This window comes from Amphibalanus amphitrite, unplaced genomic scaffold, assembly GCF_019059575.1.
Source record: "Amphibalanus amphitrite isolate SeventyFive unplaced genomic scaffold, NRLGWU_Aamphi_draft 000728F_arrow, whole genome shotgun sequence".
Classification (NCBI taxonomy): domain Eukaryota; kingdom Metazoa; phylum Arthropoda; class Thecostraca; order Balanomorpha; family Balanidae; genus Amphibalanus; species Amphibalanus amphitrite.
Window position 1 is genome coordinate 233159 of NW_024882222.1, and position 18377 is coordinate 251535.

The window sequence follows — 18377 nt, forward strand, 5'->3', positions numbered from 1 at the left end:
CTCAATGACTGCCTTTATGCAAGGATCGTACTCGTTTCTGCGAAAATAAGCGTGGAGCATCGGGCTGACCTCGCATGAAAGGCCGACTCGGCTGACCGGCGCTCTCCTTCTCCGCTTCTAGAGGGGGTATGGAAAGGGGGCGTGCTGGATTACGGACCGCGCTGCCTTCACTCTTACCACAAACAACCACTAATAACCACTATCGTGGAGGAAACACAAATTAAACAATTCGTCAATCGGTATGGTAAAATATATTTGGTCAGCAGTCGCATTGACGGTGTGCGATGAACAACATCCGTACACGTGAAACACACGTCGCCACCAGCCCGCCTGGTCCGGCGTCTGGGCGGTGGCCTGAGCTGCGACACGGGTACAGGTCGCGACGGTGCAGCCACGCGCGACTAGCGGCCCTACTAGGCTGCAACTAGCGTGTGACTAGCGGCCCTACCAGGCGGAAACTACCTGCGTGTGACTAGTGGTGACGCTATGAACGTCACGGCTAAAGCTGGGTATACTGCCACCACCCTACGTAAGCCTCTAAAATCACTTTCGCTGGGTACAGCCCTCAGCAGACTGCGTGGTAGGTATTCTTTTTTCGACAAAACCGGTAATAACTCAAAGACTATGTTATCAGTCGATCGTAACTCATTGCACATAGATGCGCCATGCTTCACTCCTTCGATTTGGTTTATCACTAAACAAAGTATATGCCTTGTGTGGCAACAAAATGCAAAAGTTTGTTTTGGGGGCAAATATAAACTTTTGGGTTTTGTTGCCAAACTGGATGGAAAATGAATATGATTGTCATGCCAATCTAAGGTGCGGAGCCTTGCGCGTCTTGCTGTTACGATTTCCGAGTGACCGATAGCATAGTATCCGTGTTATTGACGGTTTTGTCGAAAAAAGAATACCTACCACGCAGTTTGCAGAGGGCTGTACGTGCCATTTTGCATTGGTGTACGCACTACATACACACTAGCACCGCAAGGTGAAATACGGATTGTGCAATAGCCAATACACCGCAGATTCCATCCACGCGACACAGAAATCACTGGGAAGGTATCACGGGTATGTCGCGGCCCATCACACGGGCGAGCATTGGCGAGCTGTCATGGTAAGATATATTCGCACATCTGCCGCCAAAGAATCGCAGTGGTAACACGTCTCCTCCCACAGAATCGCCGTGGATATAGTCCGAGCGCGCTACATAAGCTCACTCTCACCCTGATTCTCCCGGTACAAGCTTGCCTCAGATGCAACATGAGGTACATACTTCCGTGAAACGTAACATGCCGTAACCCAGCACCACTGACGCATGCCGCATACATTCTATGTGTATCACCTGCAATCAAACAAGCACAACCTAATACCGATACCAGTAGGTGACCGTAAACATCACAAAATAAAGCCATTTTTCCACCAGTGCCACCCGGACGGTACATACAATAGCGCTGCGGTCTACCGTGTGTTCGTGCGCCACACATCACAAACAGCCAGTGCATGGAATGTTTGAGCTTTGTCAAAATGACATGAGCAAGTGCAGCCACGATTCCCCGTAACACTCAGCACCCAGTGACAGCCGTTCCCATTCTCCGACACATCGCTTCCACTCCGCTGAGAACAGCCTTCACATCAGGCCCTGCCCAGGCTGCGATTTGGAGCATAATGAGCGCTAGACGAGCAACGCGGTAGCAAAACTACACTGCTAAAGCGCGACGCTTATCAACGTAAAGCGTAGCCAGCCTCTGATTACATAGGTTCATATCCGGACCTATATACCACAAGCGTCTATCTCCAGGGCCAAACATCGCGGATTATCGACAGTCTGTTGTTGAATGTCGACAGTATTGTATAAATATCAGTCATATCAGAATGCACATTGATTGGCATAGGTACTTTGATTGTTGATGGGTCCATACTCTAGACTCGGCCTAGATTTGACACAGAGTTTTCACAAGGCGTGCTGTTTGGCAAGTTGACTGTGTGAAAAACAGCGAAATTGTCGACGATCTATCGACAGATACGTGAGCAATGACTGTCGCAAGATTGTTACATACAGTGCCATCAGCTTTAGCAGTTAGCATGTGCTGAGCGGTGAACAGCCTAACCAGCATTGATAGACGGAAGACATTTGAGAGGAAAGGCCGCGTACACAGTGAAAAAGCGCAGTTGTGAATTGTACTATGTTAAACTCACAATAAAATCCACCGAATTTTAAAACAACATAAATACTAAAAACGCATGCAATATAAAAAAGGAAAAATTCACTCAAAAAGGAATGAGAACTTATAGTTTATAACGCAAAAGTCGCCAAATATAACTTACATTAAGCACTCAATAAACATCGTCATGTACACTAACGTCATGATTTGAAATGATGAATTTATAATGCTGGGCCCAGTCGGAATGAGCAGGACCAATGTTCCCCCGGAAATGTCTTAGATTTCAGATGTCTCTCTAATAAAACACTGCCACGAATCACAAATACAGGTCAAGTAAGGAATGCCAGCAAGCAAGCACAAAATTGGCTAGTTAAAAAAAAGTAAAAAAGCTAAGCAAACAAGCATAAACGGGTAGTAAAAAAGGAAGCAAACTGAAAGCGCAACAAACAGAGGAGATTACTAAGTCATCACAAAGCTACCGAAGCTGCCAAGGTCCGTCACAAATAACACAACCGCCGTGCCCTCGCCTCCACCAGTGGAGCGGTGAGAGGCGGGACGGAAGGACGGGGCCCGGCCGGACGCCGGAGCACCGGTCAGAGGACGGGGCCGCGGCACCTCACTGAGGGCGGCAGCCCAGCCGCCTCTGACAGCCGCTCAGGTAGGCCCGGGTCAGGTCGAGGAGCGACCACTCCACAGAGGGAGCAGGCCGGACGCCGGAGCACCGGTCAGAGGACGGGGCCGCGGCACCATACTGACGGCGACAGCCCGGCCGCATCTGACGGCCGCTCAGGCAGGCCCAGGTCGGGAGGCGAAGCGGCCCCGGCACCACACTGAGAGCGGCAGCCCAGCCGCCTCTGACAGCCGCTCAGGCAGGCCCAGGTCGGGAGGGGAAGCGGCCCCGGCACCACACTGAGAGCGGCAGCCCAGCCACCTCTGACGGCCGCTCAGACAGGCCCGGGTCGGAAAGAGGAGCGACCACTCCACAGAGGGGGCAGGGCGGACCGGTAAGACAAGCTCACCGCGCAGGTACGTGACGTCGGTTGGTCGCCGTATGTGTCTCCAAAGGATCACAGAAGAACGGCCTGCACAGCGACTCCAGAGTCACCGCCGCTAAACCGTCCGTAGAGGGACGGCACACGCTACCCATACTGGAATCAATATCGTTTGTTGTAGTGCGAGACGGGCAAGTCCCGTAGAGAGCGGACAAGGCCGGATTGACACTCCTAGTACCGTCCAAACCACGAACACTTGCGGGCGCCGCCGACTGGCCGCGCCAGCCGAGTCGCCCGTTCCGCCTCTGAGCGTCGATTGGCGCGGGGTCACGTCGATCGGCGCCGGGTCACGACGGGCCGCGGATCATGAGGTCGGCCCAGCGCTGAGTGTCGTGCGCCGGCCCGTCTCCGCCCAGCTCCGCCGGCAAGATGCGCCGACTGACGTGGTGGTACAGCGCCGATAGGTTGTTACCGTGGGTGTATATCTGACGGAGGGAAACAGACAGGTTGTTACCGTGGGTGTATATCTGACGGACACAGACAGGTTGTTACCGTGGGTGTATATCTGACGGACACAGACAGGTTGTTACCGTGGGTGTATATCTGACGGACACAGACAGGTTGTTACCGTGGGTGTATATCTGACGGAGGGAACAGACAGGTTGTTACTGTGGGTGTATATCTGACGGAGACAGAGACAGGGTGTTACTGTGGGTGTATATCTGACGGAGGGACAAAGACAGGTTGTTACCGTGGGTGTGTATCTGACGGACACAGACAGGTTGTTACCGTGGGTGTATATCTGACGGAGGCAGACAGGGTGTTACCGTGGGTGTATATCTGACGGACAGGCAGGTTGTTACCGTGGGTGTATATCTGACGGACACAGGCAGGTTGTTACCGTGGGTGTATATCTGACGGACACAGACAGGTTGTTACCGTGGGTGTATATCTGACGGACACAGGCAGGTTGTTACCGTGGGTGTATATCTGACGGACACAGACAGGTTGTTACCGTGGGTGTATATCTGACGGACACAGACAGGTTGTTACCGTGGGTGTATATCTGACGGAGACAGACATGTTGTTGCCGTGGGTGTATATCTGACGGACACAGACAGATTGTTACCGTGGGTGTATATCTGGCGGACACAGACAGGGTGTTACCGTGGGTGTATATCTGACGGAGGGAAACAGACAGGTTGTTACCGTGGGTGTATATCTGACGGAGACAGACAGGTTGTTACCGTGGGTGTATATCTGACGGAGGGAAACAGTCAGGTTGTTACCATGGGTGTGTACTGTGTATCTGACGGAGACAGACAGGTTGTTACCGTGGGTGTGTATCTGACGGACACAGACAGGTTGTTACCGTGGGTGTGTATCTGGCGGAGACAGGCAGGGTGTTACCGCGGGTGTATATCTGACGGACACAGACAGGTTGTTACCGTGGGTGTATATCTGACGGAGGGACATAGACAGGTTGTTACCGTGGGTGTATATCTGACGGACACAGACAGGTTGTTACCGTGGGTGTATATCTGACGGAGGGACAAAGACAGGTTGTTACCGTGGGTGTATATCTGACGGACACAGACAGAGTGTTACCGTGGGTGTATATCTGACGGAGGGACAAAGACAGGTTGTTACCGTGGGTGTATATCTGACGGACACAGACAGGTTGTTACCGTGGGTGTATATCTGACGGAGGGACAAAGACAGGTTGTTACCGTGGGTGTATATCTGACGGACACAGGCAGACAGGTTGTTACCGTGGGTGTAAATCTGACGGAGACAGACAGGTTGTTACCGTGGGTGTATATCTGACGGACACAGGCAGGTTGTTACCGTGGGTGTATATCTGACGGAGACAGACAGGTTGTTACCGTGGGTGTATATCTGACGGACAGGCAGGTTGTTACCGTGGGTGTATATCTGACGGACACAGACAGGTTGTTACCGTGGGTGTATATCTGACGGACACAGACAGGTTGTTACCGTGGGTGTATATCTGACGGACACAGGCAGGTTGTTACCGTGGGTGTATATCTGACGGACACAGACAGGTTGTTACCGTGGGTGTATATCTGACGGACACAGACAGGTTGTTACCGTGGGTGTATATCTGACGGAGGGACAAAGACAGGTTGTTACCGTGGGTGTATATCTGACGGACACAGGCAGACAGGTTGTTACCGTGGGTGTAAATCTGACGGAGACAGACAGGTTGTTACCGTGGGTGTATATCTGACGGACACAGGCAGGTTGTTACCGTGGGTGTATATCTGACGGAGACAGACAGGTTGTTACCGTGGGTGTATATCTGACGGACAGGCAGGTTGCTACCGTGGGTGTATATCTGACGGACACAGACAGGTTGTTACCGTGGGTGTATATCTGACGGACACAGACAGGTTGTTACCGTGGGTGTATATCTGACGGACACAGGCAGGTTGTTACCGTGGGTGTATATCTGACGGACACAGACAGGTTGTTACCGTGGGTGTATATCTGACGGACACAGACAGGTTGTTACCGTGGGTGTATATCTGACGGACACAGACAGGTTGTTACCGTGGGTGTATATCTGACGGAGACAGACATGTTGTTGCCGTGGGTGTATATCTGACGGAGACAGACAGCTTGTTACCGTGGGTGTATATCTGACGGAGACGGACAGGTTGTTACCGCGGGTGTGTATCTGACGGACACAGACAGGTTGTTACCGTGGGTGTATATCTGACGGAGACAGACATGTTGTTGCCGTGGGTGTATATCTGACGGACACAGACAGATTGTTACCGTGGGTGTATATCTGGCGGACACAGACAGGTTGTTACCGTGGGTGTATATCTGACGGACACAGACAGGTTGTTACCGTGGGTGTATATCTGACGGAGGGAACAGACAGGTTGTTACTGTGGGTGTATATCTGACGGAGACAGAGACAGGGTGTTACTGTGGGTGTATATCTGACGGAGGGACAAAGACAGGTTGTTACCGTGGGTGTGTATCTGACGGACACAGACAGGTTGTTACCGTGGGTGTATATCTGACGGAGGCAGACAGGGTGTTACCGTGGGTGTATATCTGACGGACAGGCAGGTTGTTACCGTGGGTGTATATCTGACGGACACAGGCAGGTTGTTACCGTGGGTGTATATCTGACGGACACAGACAGGTTGTTACCGTGGGTGTATATCTGACGGACACAGGCAGGTTGTTACCGTGGGTGTATATCTGACGGACACAGACAGGTTGTTACCGTGGGTGTATATCTGACGGACACAGACAGGTTGTTACCGTGGGTGTATATCTGACGGAGACAGACATGTTGTTGCCGTGGGTGTATATCTGACGGACACAGACAGATTGTTACCGTGGGTGTATATCTGGCGGACACAGACAGGGTGTTACCGTGGGTGTATATCTGACGGAGGGAAACAGACAGGTTGTTACCGTGGGTGTATATCTGACGGAGACAGACAGGTTGTTACCGTGGGTGTATATCTGACGGAGGGAAACAGTCAGGTTGTTACCATGGGTGTGTACTGTGTATCTGACGGAGACAGACAGGTTGTTACCGTGGGTGTGTATCTGACGGACACAGACAGGTTGTTACCGTGGGTGTGTATCTGGCGGAGACAGGCAGGGTGTTACCGCGGGTGTATATCTGACGGACACAGACAGGTTGTTACCGTGGGTGTATATCTGACGGAGGGACATAGACAGGTTGTTACCGTGGGTGTATATCTGACGGACACAGACAGGTTGTTACCGTGGGTGTATATCTGACGGAGGGACAAAGACAGGTTGTTACCGTGGGTGTATATCTGACGGACACAGACAGAGTGTTACCGTGGGTGTATATCTGACGGAGGGACAAAGACAGGTTGTTACCGTGGGTGTATATCTGACGGACACAGACAGGTTGTTACCGTGGGTGTATATCTGACGGAGGGACAAAGACAGGTTGTTACCGTGGGTGTATATCTGACGGACACAGGCAGACAGGTTGTTACCGTGGGTGTAAATCTGACGGAGACAGACAGGTTGTTACCGTGGGTGTATATCTGACGGACACAGGCAGGTTGTTACCGTGGGTGTATATCTGACGGAGACAGACAGGTTGTTACCGTGGGTGTATATCTGACGGACAGGCAGGTTGTTACCGTGGGTGTATATCTGACGGACACAGACAGGTTGTTACCGTGGGTGTATATCTGACGGACACAGACAGGTTGTTACCGTGGGTGTATATCTGACGGACACAGGCAGGTTGTTACCGTGGGTGTATATCTGACGGACACAGACAGGTTGTTACCGTGGGTGTATATCTGACGGACACAGACAGGTTGTTACCGTGGGTGTATATCTGACGGAGGGACAAAGACAGGTTGTTACCGTGGGTGTATATCTGACGGACACAGGCAGACAGGTTGTTACCGTGGGTGTAAATCTGACGGAGACAGACAGGTTGTTACCGTGGGTGTATATCTGACGGACACAGGCAGGTTGTTACCGTGGGTGTATATCTGACGGAGACAGACAGGTTGTTACCGTGGGTGTATATCTGACGGACAGGCAGGTTGCTACCGTGGGTGTATATCTGACGGACACAGACAGGTTGTTACCGTGGGTGTATATCTGACGGACACAGACAGGTTGTTACCGTGGGTGTATATCTGACGGACACAGGCAGGTTGTTACCGTGGGTGTATATCTGACGGACACAGACAGGTTGTTACCGTGGGTGTATATCTGACGGACACAGACAGGTTGTTACCGTGGGTGTATATCTGACGGACACAGACAGGTTGTTACCGTGGGTGTATATCTGACGGAGACAGACATGTTGTTGCCGTGGGTGTATATCTGACGGAGACAGACAGCTTGTTACCGTGGGTGTATATCTGACGGAGACGGACAGGTTGTTACCGCGGGTGTGTATCTGACGGACACAGACAGGTTGTTACCGTGGGTGTATATCTGACGGAGACAGACATGTTGTTGCCGTGGGTGTATATCTGACGGACACAGACAGATTGTTACCGTGGGTGTATATCTGGCGGACACAGACAGGGTGTTACCGTGGGTGTATATCTGACGGAGGGAAACAGACAGGTTGTTACCGTGGGTGTATATCTGACGGAGACAGACAGGTTGTTACCGTGGGTGTATATCTGACGGAGGGAAACAGTCAGGTTGTTACCATGGGTGTGTACTGTGTATCTGACGGAGACAGACAGGTTGTTACCGTGGGTGTGTATCTGACGGACACAGACAGGTTGTTACCGTGGGTGTGTATCTGGCGGAGACAGGCAGGGTGTTACCGCGGGTGTATATCTGACGGACACAGACAGGTTGTTACCGTGGGTGTATATCTGACGGAGGGACATAGACAGGTTGTTACCGTGGGGGTATATCTGACGGACACAGACAGGTTGTTACCGTGGGTGTATATCTGACGGAGGGACAAAGACAGGTTGTTACCGTGGGTGTATATCTGACGGACACAGACAGAGTGTTACCGTGGGTGTATATCTGACGGAGGGACAAAGACAGGTTGTTACCGTGGGTGTATATCTGACGGACGGATACGAACAGGAGGGAAGGGGAGTCCCTGCCAGAATGGGAGATAAAATCGGTGTCTGGATGGTAGGAGTGATCCATTTCGAACTCAGCACCGGCAGGAAGGAAAGAGACTGTTGGAACGGTAGGGAGCGACACTGACCGTCGGGGCACAAGGGAGACAGTACCGGGAGGGAAATCACACACCGGTTACGAACTGCGTGATACGATTGAGCTGGCTGTGCGTCAAGCATTGAATCACACTCTTATATGTGGACATTGCAATAGCACTTATCAAATTACTTTCATTGCTTGATTCCATTGATGGTTCTCGCTTCAGCATTAATCCTTACGACTGATCCCCGTTTGCAAATACCGAATACAGTGAGCTAACTCCCAGACTCTTTCAGAACTAGCAAGTGCAGCGCACGAAAAATTTATTCTGCAGCACCCTGCACCCACCTTGTCCTTGACCTTCTCCTTGAGGAAGGGCCTGATGACGGAGAGCATCGCCTCGACGTACCACGGCTGGCTGACAAAGTGAACGCCGCCGAACCGCGCCGGGTAACAGTCCTGGCGGCAACAGGCGAGGGGTATAAGTACACTGGGTCAGATGGAGGGATACACAGGGGTCAGGTGGAGGGTACGTACACTGGGTAGATTGGGTCAGGAGGTTCAGGCTGGGTCTGGTCAACCCATCCTGACTGACATGTACGACATCTCGGCCCCCTGCTGACCTTTTGCCGTCACACTCTAACCCTTCTGAAGCGGCAGTCCTTCCCTGCCCTCCCCGTCATCACCCTCATCCCCCACCCTACGAGAGTCGTCCGGCGGCCCACCTGCAGTCCGTTGACCATCAGCCGCAGCATCTTGGGACTGACGCTCTTGCTCTGGCGCAGCGAGAACTGGCTGAAGTCGACCACCATGACGAAGCCGCTGATCTGGTTCTCGACGTCCTCGATCAGCCGGTCCAGGGTCAGGAGGATCGCCCGGTAGATGGCCGTCAGCGGGTACCTACGGGAGGAGCACAGCTGTCAACAGGATCGCCCGGTAGATGGCCGCCAGCGGGTACCTACGGGAGGAGCACAGCTGTCAACAGGATCGCCCGGTAGATGGCCGCCAGCGGGTACCTGCGGGGGCGGTACTGCTGTCAGGGTGTATCTGGGAGGAGGGGGTACTGCTGTCAGTGGGTATCTGGACTGGGGAGGGGTGCTCAGCTGCTGTCAGGATACCTCCGAGAGGAGCACAGCTGTCAGGGTGTATCTGGGACGAGAGGGATGCAGCCAGTGAGGGGTCACTGGGAGGGGAAGCGTTACTGAGAAGGGTAACTGTAGGGGTGTTTCCCAAAACACTGATGCTAGTGATAGTGCACGGCTGGAGTCACCAAGTGGTATTGATTTGTGACGGATTGCAGGTTCTATGTCCATGATTGGTTTCACTCCACACCTGTCCAGTTCGCCTGTCGTGCCACTCACTCTCGGCACCTGTCCGATCCCATTCATCTCACACTCCCGTCCCTCCCAGTCCCGTACTTGTCCGGTTCCGTCCCGCCGGTCACTTCTTCTTCTTCTACACGTCACGCCGTGGCCGCCGGGGCGGCCACGGCCGTGGCCGCGTCGACCGGGGGGTCGACACGGCCCACCCGCCGCAGGTACTCGAAGATGAGAGTCGCTGATCCGCCCAGCACATGCCCCAGGCTCGGCAGAGGTCCGCCCCACAGGCGGGACCTCATGTGGGCGTACGCTGGGCATTCGGTCAGCAAGTGTGCTACCGAGTCTTCCTCCTCGCAGTTCGGGCAGTCGGGGTTTGTCGCAAGACCGATCTCGTGGAGAGTCTTCCTTGTGAGCACTGATCTTCCCACTCTCAGTTGAGACAGTGTCACCTGCTCCCACCTGGTCAGGTCCTCGTGTCCGGGCGTGGGTGGTAGGTGAGGATGAGCTTTGGCTCGGGCTGCGGTCCACTCGGCGGATCTGTGGCGTATCGCCGCTCGGGCGCCGGCCATGTCCAGCGGGACCGCTGCCTGGCTTAGCTCTGCCGCGGCTCGGTTGGCTAGCCTGTCGGCGTCCTCATTATCAGGGATGCCAGCGTGCCCCGGTACCCACTGGAGGGTGACGTGCTTCCCGGAACACGTGAGGTCATGGAGAGAGGCCCAGATGCTCGCCAGTAGCTCCTCCTGTTGGGCTGCCTGCCCGCGCTGGAGCGTCTGTAGACACGCCCTGGAGTCGGTGCAAAGGCGGATCTCCTTGATGGCGTCTAGGGAGTCGGCCGGCAGGCTCGCCAGGGACTTCAGTGCCTCCCGGACTGCCACCAGCTCCGCCCTGGTGCTGCTGCAGTGGGTGCCTGCAGCTGCCAGACACTCGATCCTGCGGTCGTTCTCCCGGTGTAGGATGATGGCCGCTCCTCCTCCTCCGTTGGACGTGCCTCCGGCCGCCGAGCCGTCACTCCATATGGAGCAGTCTGGCGCGGGCAGGGCGGCCAGGGCGCGCTCTGCCGCCTCTCTCCTCTTGTCAGGTGGGTCTGTCCGCCGCGTGGTGGTTGGTAGGTCCACGATGAAGGTCACTGACCCCTGATGGGTCGACCACGGCGGCTCCGGTGACACCCTCAGGAACGGCTCCGCTGGGCAGTCCGACACTCCCGCCTTCCTCAGAGTCCACCGGCCCACTCTGCGTATGCATGGCTTGTGGGGCAGCAGGGCGTCTTCATCCGGCAGGGCTGGCTCCGGTCGTCCCTCCTCGGCAGCTTGTGCGCAGGCCCGTTTCCAGGCCTCGTGCGCGCGGTACTTGAGGCGAGGTCGGGGGTCTCGTTCCAGCAGCTGCTTGGCTCGGTCTTCCGCTGGCAGGCGAGCGATGCGGCTGGCTTCGGTAGCTGCCAGTTCCTTGGCCCGTACTGTCAGGGCGGGGAGGTCCGCCTCCGCCAGCAGAGCCGCTCTGTTAGTCGGGAGGATGCATCCGGTGATTATGCGGGCACACCTGTTCTGTTCAGTTTCGATCTTGGCGCGCAGGGCGGGGGAGGCGTGAGTGAAGTACACCGCCGCACCGTACTCGAAGACCGATCTGATGTAGGTGATGTAGGCCGTTCGGAGAGTCCTGCGGTGCGCTCCGTAGGTCTTCCCCGCGAGTGCTTGCAGGCACTGTCTGCGCTTCGCCATCCTGTCCTTGAGGGAGGAGATGTGGCTGCTGAAGGTTAGCTGGTCGTCGAAGGTGATGCCCAGGAAGGTCGGGTTCGGGTCGTACCTCAGAGGTTCTCCTGAGAACTTCAGCGTCGGTACCACCTTGCCTCCGCACTCCTTTGGGTCGAGGGTGAAGGTGGTGAAGCAGCACTTGGATGCGCTCGCCTGCACCTTCCAGTCCCGGGCCCACGTCGCGACTGTGTCCAGCGCTGGTTGCATCTTCGCCGCACATGACTCCAGGGACGGTCCCGTGGCCAGGATGGCGACGTCATCGGCGAACAGAGACCAGGTAGAGTCGTTTGGGGCGTTCTTGTCGACATCGTTGATATACACCAGCCATAGTATGGGCGCGAGCACCGAGCCTTGCGGTAGGCCCTCTGGAAAGACCCTCCAGTCTGATGTGCTGTTGCCCCACCTGACCCTGGCTCTCCGATCGCTCAAGAAGTTGCGGAGCCACTTGACCGCGTGTGCAGGCACTCCCAGGCGGCCCAGCTTGGCGAGGAGGGCGTCTCTCCACACCCTATCGTAGGCCTTCTGGAAATCCAGCAGGGCAAGGACCGCACGCTCCGGCTTCGGCTTCTCGAAGGCGTCGAAGACGGACTGAGTGACTCTGATGATCTGGTCCATAGTCGAGTGGAGGCGCCGGAATCCCGCTTGGTTGGTGTTTATCAGTTGTCGGTCCTCGAGCCAGTACTGCAGCCTGTTCTGGACCATTCTCTCGAAGAGCTTGCTGGTGCAGCTGAGCAGCGAGATGGGCCGGTACGAGTTCGGGTCTGCTGGATCTTTTCCTTTCTTCGGGATGGCGATGATTTCGGCTCTGCGCCAGGCAGCCGGGACCTCCGCTGACTCCGCCGCCGGTCACTCCCGGTGCTCCCGCACCTGTCCCCTCCCTGCAGTTCGTCCACACGTACCCAGGTACCTCCCTTACCCCACCTACCCTGTCCTGCCCCGTTCCATTCCTCCCGGTTCAAGACCAGTTTCCCGTCACCTCACTCCTTCTCCGCACTGTCGGGGTCCTCTGTCCCCCCCCCCATCCTAACCACCCGTCGGAGTCCTCGAACCTCCCTACCTAACCACCTGTCGAGGTCCCCGTCACCTCCCTACCCACTTGTCAGGGGCCCCGTCCCATCTCTCTCGCCCTCCAGGCCAGTTGCCCCGTCCCCTCCGTCCCCACCTACCTGTCAGGGTCCCATCCGGCGGCGAACACGAGCAGCACGGTCCTCCCGCGGCCGTCGCGCTGCTCCAGCACTCCCGGGAAGCCGTCCCGCAGCGCGGCGCGCACCGGCGGACTGTGTGCGTTGAACGAGCCGAACAGCAGCGGGTTGTCGCGGCGGTACACCGTGCAGCCCGTCAGCAGCTCGAACGCGGCCGACACGCGCATCTTGCGCGCGCGCAGAAACCGGAGCAGGTACTCGTCAGAGGTGTCCAGGTACACTGGGGGTGGAGGGGGGGGGGGTCAGAATCGGGGGGCGGGGGACTGGGGGCGGGGAGGAGGGTCAGAACCAGAGCAGGTACTCGTCAGAGGTGTCCAGGCAGGTACACTGGGGGCGGAGGGGGGGATTAGAAACCGGAGCAGGTACTCGTCAGAGGTGTCCAGGTACACTGGGGGCGGAGGGGGGGGGGTCAGAAACCGGAGCAGGTACTCGTCAGAGGTGTCCAGGTACACTGGGGGCGGAGGAGGGGGGGGGGGGGTCAGAAACCGGAGCAGGTACTCGTCAGAGGTATCCAGGTACACTGGGGGCGGAGGGGGGATTAGAAACCGGAGCATGTACTCGTCAGAGGTGTCCAGGTACACTGGGGGCGGAGGGGGGGGGGATTAGAAACCGGAGCAGGTACTCGTCAGAGGTATCCAGGTACACTGGGGGCGGAGGGGGGGGGGGCACGCACAAACCAGGCACAGGGTGCAAATCGGAGGAACGAACGTCAAAGCATCAAGCACCACAGCAGCTCAAACCGTGGACCATGTGCTGAAATAGGCATTAGTTATATGCTAGTTTTATAGGACACTATTGCGTGCTTCAATTGACCAGTTGACCAATTGACTTTAACTGACCACAAGTAAATGGTTACATAAAAAGCGACGAAACACGTCCCAGCAGTAGGTTATATACAGAGGAACAAGTCAGCAACCATCGTCCTATCACCCACCAACTGCACAGTTACGTCATCCAGACATGGTGACTTCACTCACCGACGTCGTGCCGGGTGTGTGTGAGCGCGCGCAGTCTGCGCACGGCCTCCTCGGCTCCGGTGACCGGGTCCGGGTCGGGCTCGCCCTCCGCCGGCGGCCGGCCGGCCTGTCGCCACAGGTCGGCGTACTCGGCGTACTCTGACATCGGTCCGGTCCGGTGAGAGGGCACTGGTCAGACCCGGCGGCCGGCGCTCATAGCGGCAGAGGCGCCCAGCGCTCCCCGTCAGCGACTGGCTCGGTCTGTCAGAGAGCAAGGCGTCGCGGTCAGTGGCAGGTAGCGGTTACTGCCAGGTGATACCGATCAGCACACTTTCGCCACACAGACTGTATCAATCACAATTTTGTGCCATTGCACCTAGGTAAGGTATGCACTGACATATTTCACAGTAAAAATAATTGGTATAAATGCACTTAGTCTAGGGTTTTGATTACAGATTTCTTGGCAATCCAATCCTTGCTCACATATCAGCATTCTCTGTTAACAGGTAATTGACTGTGCTTTGAGCTAAAAACCACAGACTGAAGGAAGGCGTTTGAAGCACCAACATAATCACTAAAACTAAGCATCATAGCGAGAAAAAGTGAAATGTATCATTTAGAAGCAACTAAAGCATCCTGAGGTTTGAATTTGTGAAAGTCTCCTTAGTATGCATACGAGGCTTTTCATCGATGATTTCTGTTCTTGGCACACATCCTGTCACTTAACACTTGGGGTATGTTGGTAACTTAAGCTTTCCCACATCAGTTCAGGACATTGGACAAAAATAATCCAAGTCAGGGCATTGAATCAATAATTTTGGCTCAGGGCAGACGAGAAAGTTGAAATTATCCATTATCCAATGTCCAAGTGAGCTTATTGCTTAAATCGTACCTAGGTAACCCGCGCCGTGCTGGCCGAGGTTGACCCCCTCTAGTTTTTTTTTGCGAATATCTCTAAAACGGCGGCGACCTCATTATACATCTTTCCGCACTTCATATTGGACCAGAAAATCGCACCCGTGACCCCTCGTTATGCCCCTGAGGTGACCTCAGGTCACAAAGGGTCTCAACAGTTTTTCGCTAATAACTTCTGATCGAGACACATTCTAGAGCGATGAAAACACCATAGATGTGTTCGGCTCGACGATACGGAGCGACTGATATGCAGCATGTCCTTTTTCGGTCAGGCTCATGGCCATTGGCCATGACATGAGGTTACATTTTCAAGTTGACCTTTCAAGGTCAACTTATAGTTCATTCGACGCGTCTCGAAGAGAGGAACGTGGCGCTGGCAAAAGTAATGTCGTGACTCTTTTAAGTCAAAAGCTATTAAAGAAAACATTTTTGTAAAAACCGTCATTTTTACTTGTTGCCCTCTGGAGGCTAAACCGTTGATCTGAGGTCATATCTGAGGACACACCCCAGAAAGAGGGTTAAAGGGGCTATCAAATGCGCATATCCGCGACGCTGAAACTCTTTTGGGATCCGAGTTATGCGCCGCTGTTTCCAAAAATGTTGAAAAAGGCAACATTTTACCTTTGATGACCTCTGGTGACCTGGCCTAAAAAAATGACAAAGTGTTTTCGTCCCTATTTTCGACGTTCTTTCGATTGCCGCTTACCGCGTGTCGCTACATGGCCGAGGAGCCGAGTTAGAGGGGGTAATCTGGGTAATACCCCACCCTCCACCCTACCCCCCAGCGAGGCGTAGAAATCTGGGATCCCAAGCGGGGCGCAGTTTAATACACATTACACATGGTTATATCCGCAATCCCTTTCTGAAACTGTTTGGCCGTAAAATGCAGCAAAATGGGCGGAAAACTGTATCGGCCACATTTTCCGCCCTTTTATGACATTGGCCGCCAGTGTGGTGGTCAGAAGTCAGAACGTACCCTGCAAGGGAGGGAGGAGACACAGATTCTACCTGATGTCCAACTTCCAAACAGATGGTCATATAAAGACTGTAAAACCAGCAAACAAAATCTCTCACTGGATCTTAGGAGCACACTGTTTTGCCTCGCGTCGTCGCAGAAGTCAACTGCAAATTCCTTCATTATTGGCTATAGAGCACTGTTCAAGTTGTCAAAGAATACAGTGAGATCCATCACCCAGATTATGCTCTTAGGCTGCCAAGACAAGATCCAGTACACACAATGCCATGCAAAGTACAAAGTTCAGAAAACAATAGGTACAAAGCATTCATTCACCTTCATTACTATGAGCAGCAACACATTATCAACAAAGTGATCCAACAGAAGAAAAAGTATTCCGGACATTCCTCATGAATCATGCCCCCAGACATGATTAATTCCAATTTCCAGACAAATTTAACCAGCTACCAGCTAAGAACATTTCAGTTCAAACTGTATTCGAGTTTCAGGGCTACACAATAAGCACCCTCTAAAACATACAGGAATTCTCAAAACAGAAAAGTAAACGGAAAGAACACATCCCTCTAAGCTTGAAAAGTGACCGGTAACACATCAATAGACAATACTTACAATATTCTTATTACACAAAATATTTATAAGTTACACTCAAACACCATGGAGTCATGCAATGGTAGGTTACATTAGGTTAGGTTAGGTTTTGGCATTTGTGATTATGCCTATGGCAAACCTGTTTTAAAAAAGGGAAATAAATAAAATATGCACAATTTTTGGTAAATATGTAGAAAATCAGACCTATTGTATATAAATGCCAAACTTTCTAGGACGAAAGTTGATAAATGTTTTGTGACAACGGTGTGGTTTTAACTCCATTTTGAGCCTAGGGTGTAAAAGTCAAATTTCATCAGTTTCAGTGTTAACAAAATGACAATTTTTATGATAGACAACACACAGAAAACAAATACAACAGCAAAGAGAGGTGACATAGGTACTTATTGACTGAGAATATTTGGTAGTAGTAAAGCAGGTGTCATACTTGTTTTTTTTTTTTGCAACCAAGGAAACCAAGTGCTGTAGATTATTTGGTTATAGGTTTAAGGTGGTATATTTTAGGTTGAAGGTTGTACGTAAGGTTTAAAGGTTAGGTCAGGTTTGATTAGGTTTGGTTTGGTTTGGTTTGATTAGAAAGCATCTCTGGGTATAGTAGGTGATAGGTACCTCTCCTTGGTTGCAAAAACAAGTGTGAAGCCTGCTCCACAAGTGCCGACAATTTCTGTGAACAACAGTGACAACATATTGACAGGTTACCAAACTCAATGTTCAACTTAGGGTACTCTCTTAGCAGACATCACCCGAGCTGCCATATCTACATCTCACGTGCGCCACAATTGTCTTTTCATGGTTAAATATATAACAAAACATAATCTAACCTGACCTAACCTTACCTAAAACCTACAACCTAACCTACCAACCTACAACCTACAACCTACCTTTTTGGATGTGGCAGCTCGGGTGACGTCTGCTAAGATAATACCCAACTTAGTAGACCGAACAATTTACCAATTACCAAAAAAAACTTGAGATCTTAAGTGACATGGTCATAGATACTGTTGAGTGTTAATTGATAACACTAATTGCATTGAATTAACAGAATAACGCATTACTGACATTTGTGGCGCAGCGCGAGGCGTGCACAAACATCCGAGACCTTTCATCTGAAAGCACAGAAACACAAGCCAAACTTGAATCACAATAAGCTACTTACTATAAGAAACATGTTTTCGTAATATCATCAAAGAACATTTACGAAATAATTCCGAATAAGTCAACAAACACAACCTCCTGCACAACGCACATATGAAATCGCGTGGAAATTCAAGGTTGATCAATTTCACCAATGCCATATACGAGGCAGTAAGGCATAACATGCCCATAAGGCCCAAGCAAGAATTATCGTGACGTCATTGGAAGAAAGCGTCAATCAGCTGCATACTATCTGCAGACGACCACAGACGACAATCGGCTGCAGGCAGAGTGCATGCGCCAGGCTGCAGACTTATGGAAAATGACTTACTTACTTACTTACGATGTACGAGAATTTTGAAGGCCGTTAGGCCTGTGGGACTCTGACATATCGAGCTCCGAGTCCAGGGGCGTAGGCAGGGGGGGGGGCCACTGGGCCATGCCCCCCCCCTTGGGCGCCGAAGGCGCCCTTTGCGATTGGAGGGCACCGAAGGCGCCCTCCAAACGCAAATGCAATTGTGATATAATCGAATCGAAAAACAATCGCGACTGGAGGCACTGGCGGTCGCAGCCGCTAGCAAAAGGGGGGGCCAAAGTCACACTCGCGGGACATAACATTTATCCGTCACCGGCATAGGCGGTGGAACGGGGAGGGCACCGGGGCACCGTGCCCCCCTTTGAT

The 18377-nt window shown here is 53.1% G+C and overlaps 1 protein-coding gene across 1 annotated transcript; it reads right to left on the reverse strand.

Annotated features, from left to right (window-relative positions):
* Window positions 1-232: 232 nt before the first annotated feature.
* On the reverse strand, window positions 233-17844 carry LOC122365283 (clavesin-2-like). Its single transcript, XM_043336378.1, has 6 exons — window positions 17718-17844; window positions 14086-14325; window positions 13073-13328; window positions 9565-9739; window positions 9188-9298; window positions 233-3639 (listed from the first exon to the last, which is right to left on the reverse strand). Exons 2-6 carry the CDS (start codon window positions 14228-14230, stop codon window positions 3502-3504), a joined length of 825 nt encoding a protein of 274 aa, XP_043192313.1. The 5' UTR covers window positions 14231-14325; window positions 17718-17844; the 3' UTR covers window positions 233-3501.
* Between the last annotated feature and the right edge of the window lie 533 nt (window positions 17845-18377).

Bases quoted from the DNA above. Each gene is read 5' to 3' on its own strand.
- LOC122365283 (XM_043336378.1), bottom strand. From the start codon at position 14,230: ATGTCAGAGTACGCCGAGTACGCCGACCTGTGGCGACAGGCCGGCCGG. The intron at 13,329-14,085 runs GTGAGTGAAGTC...CTCCACCCCCAG, and splicing joins ACACACCCGGCACGACGTCG to TGTACCTGGACACCTCTGAC. The intron at 9,299-9,564 runs GTGGGCCGCCGG...TGTTGCCGCCAG, and splicing joins TGATGGTCAACGGACTGCAG to GACTGTTACCCGGCGCGGTT.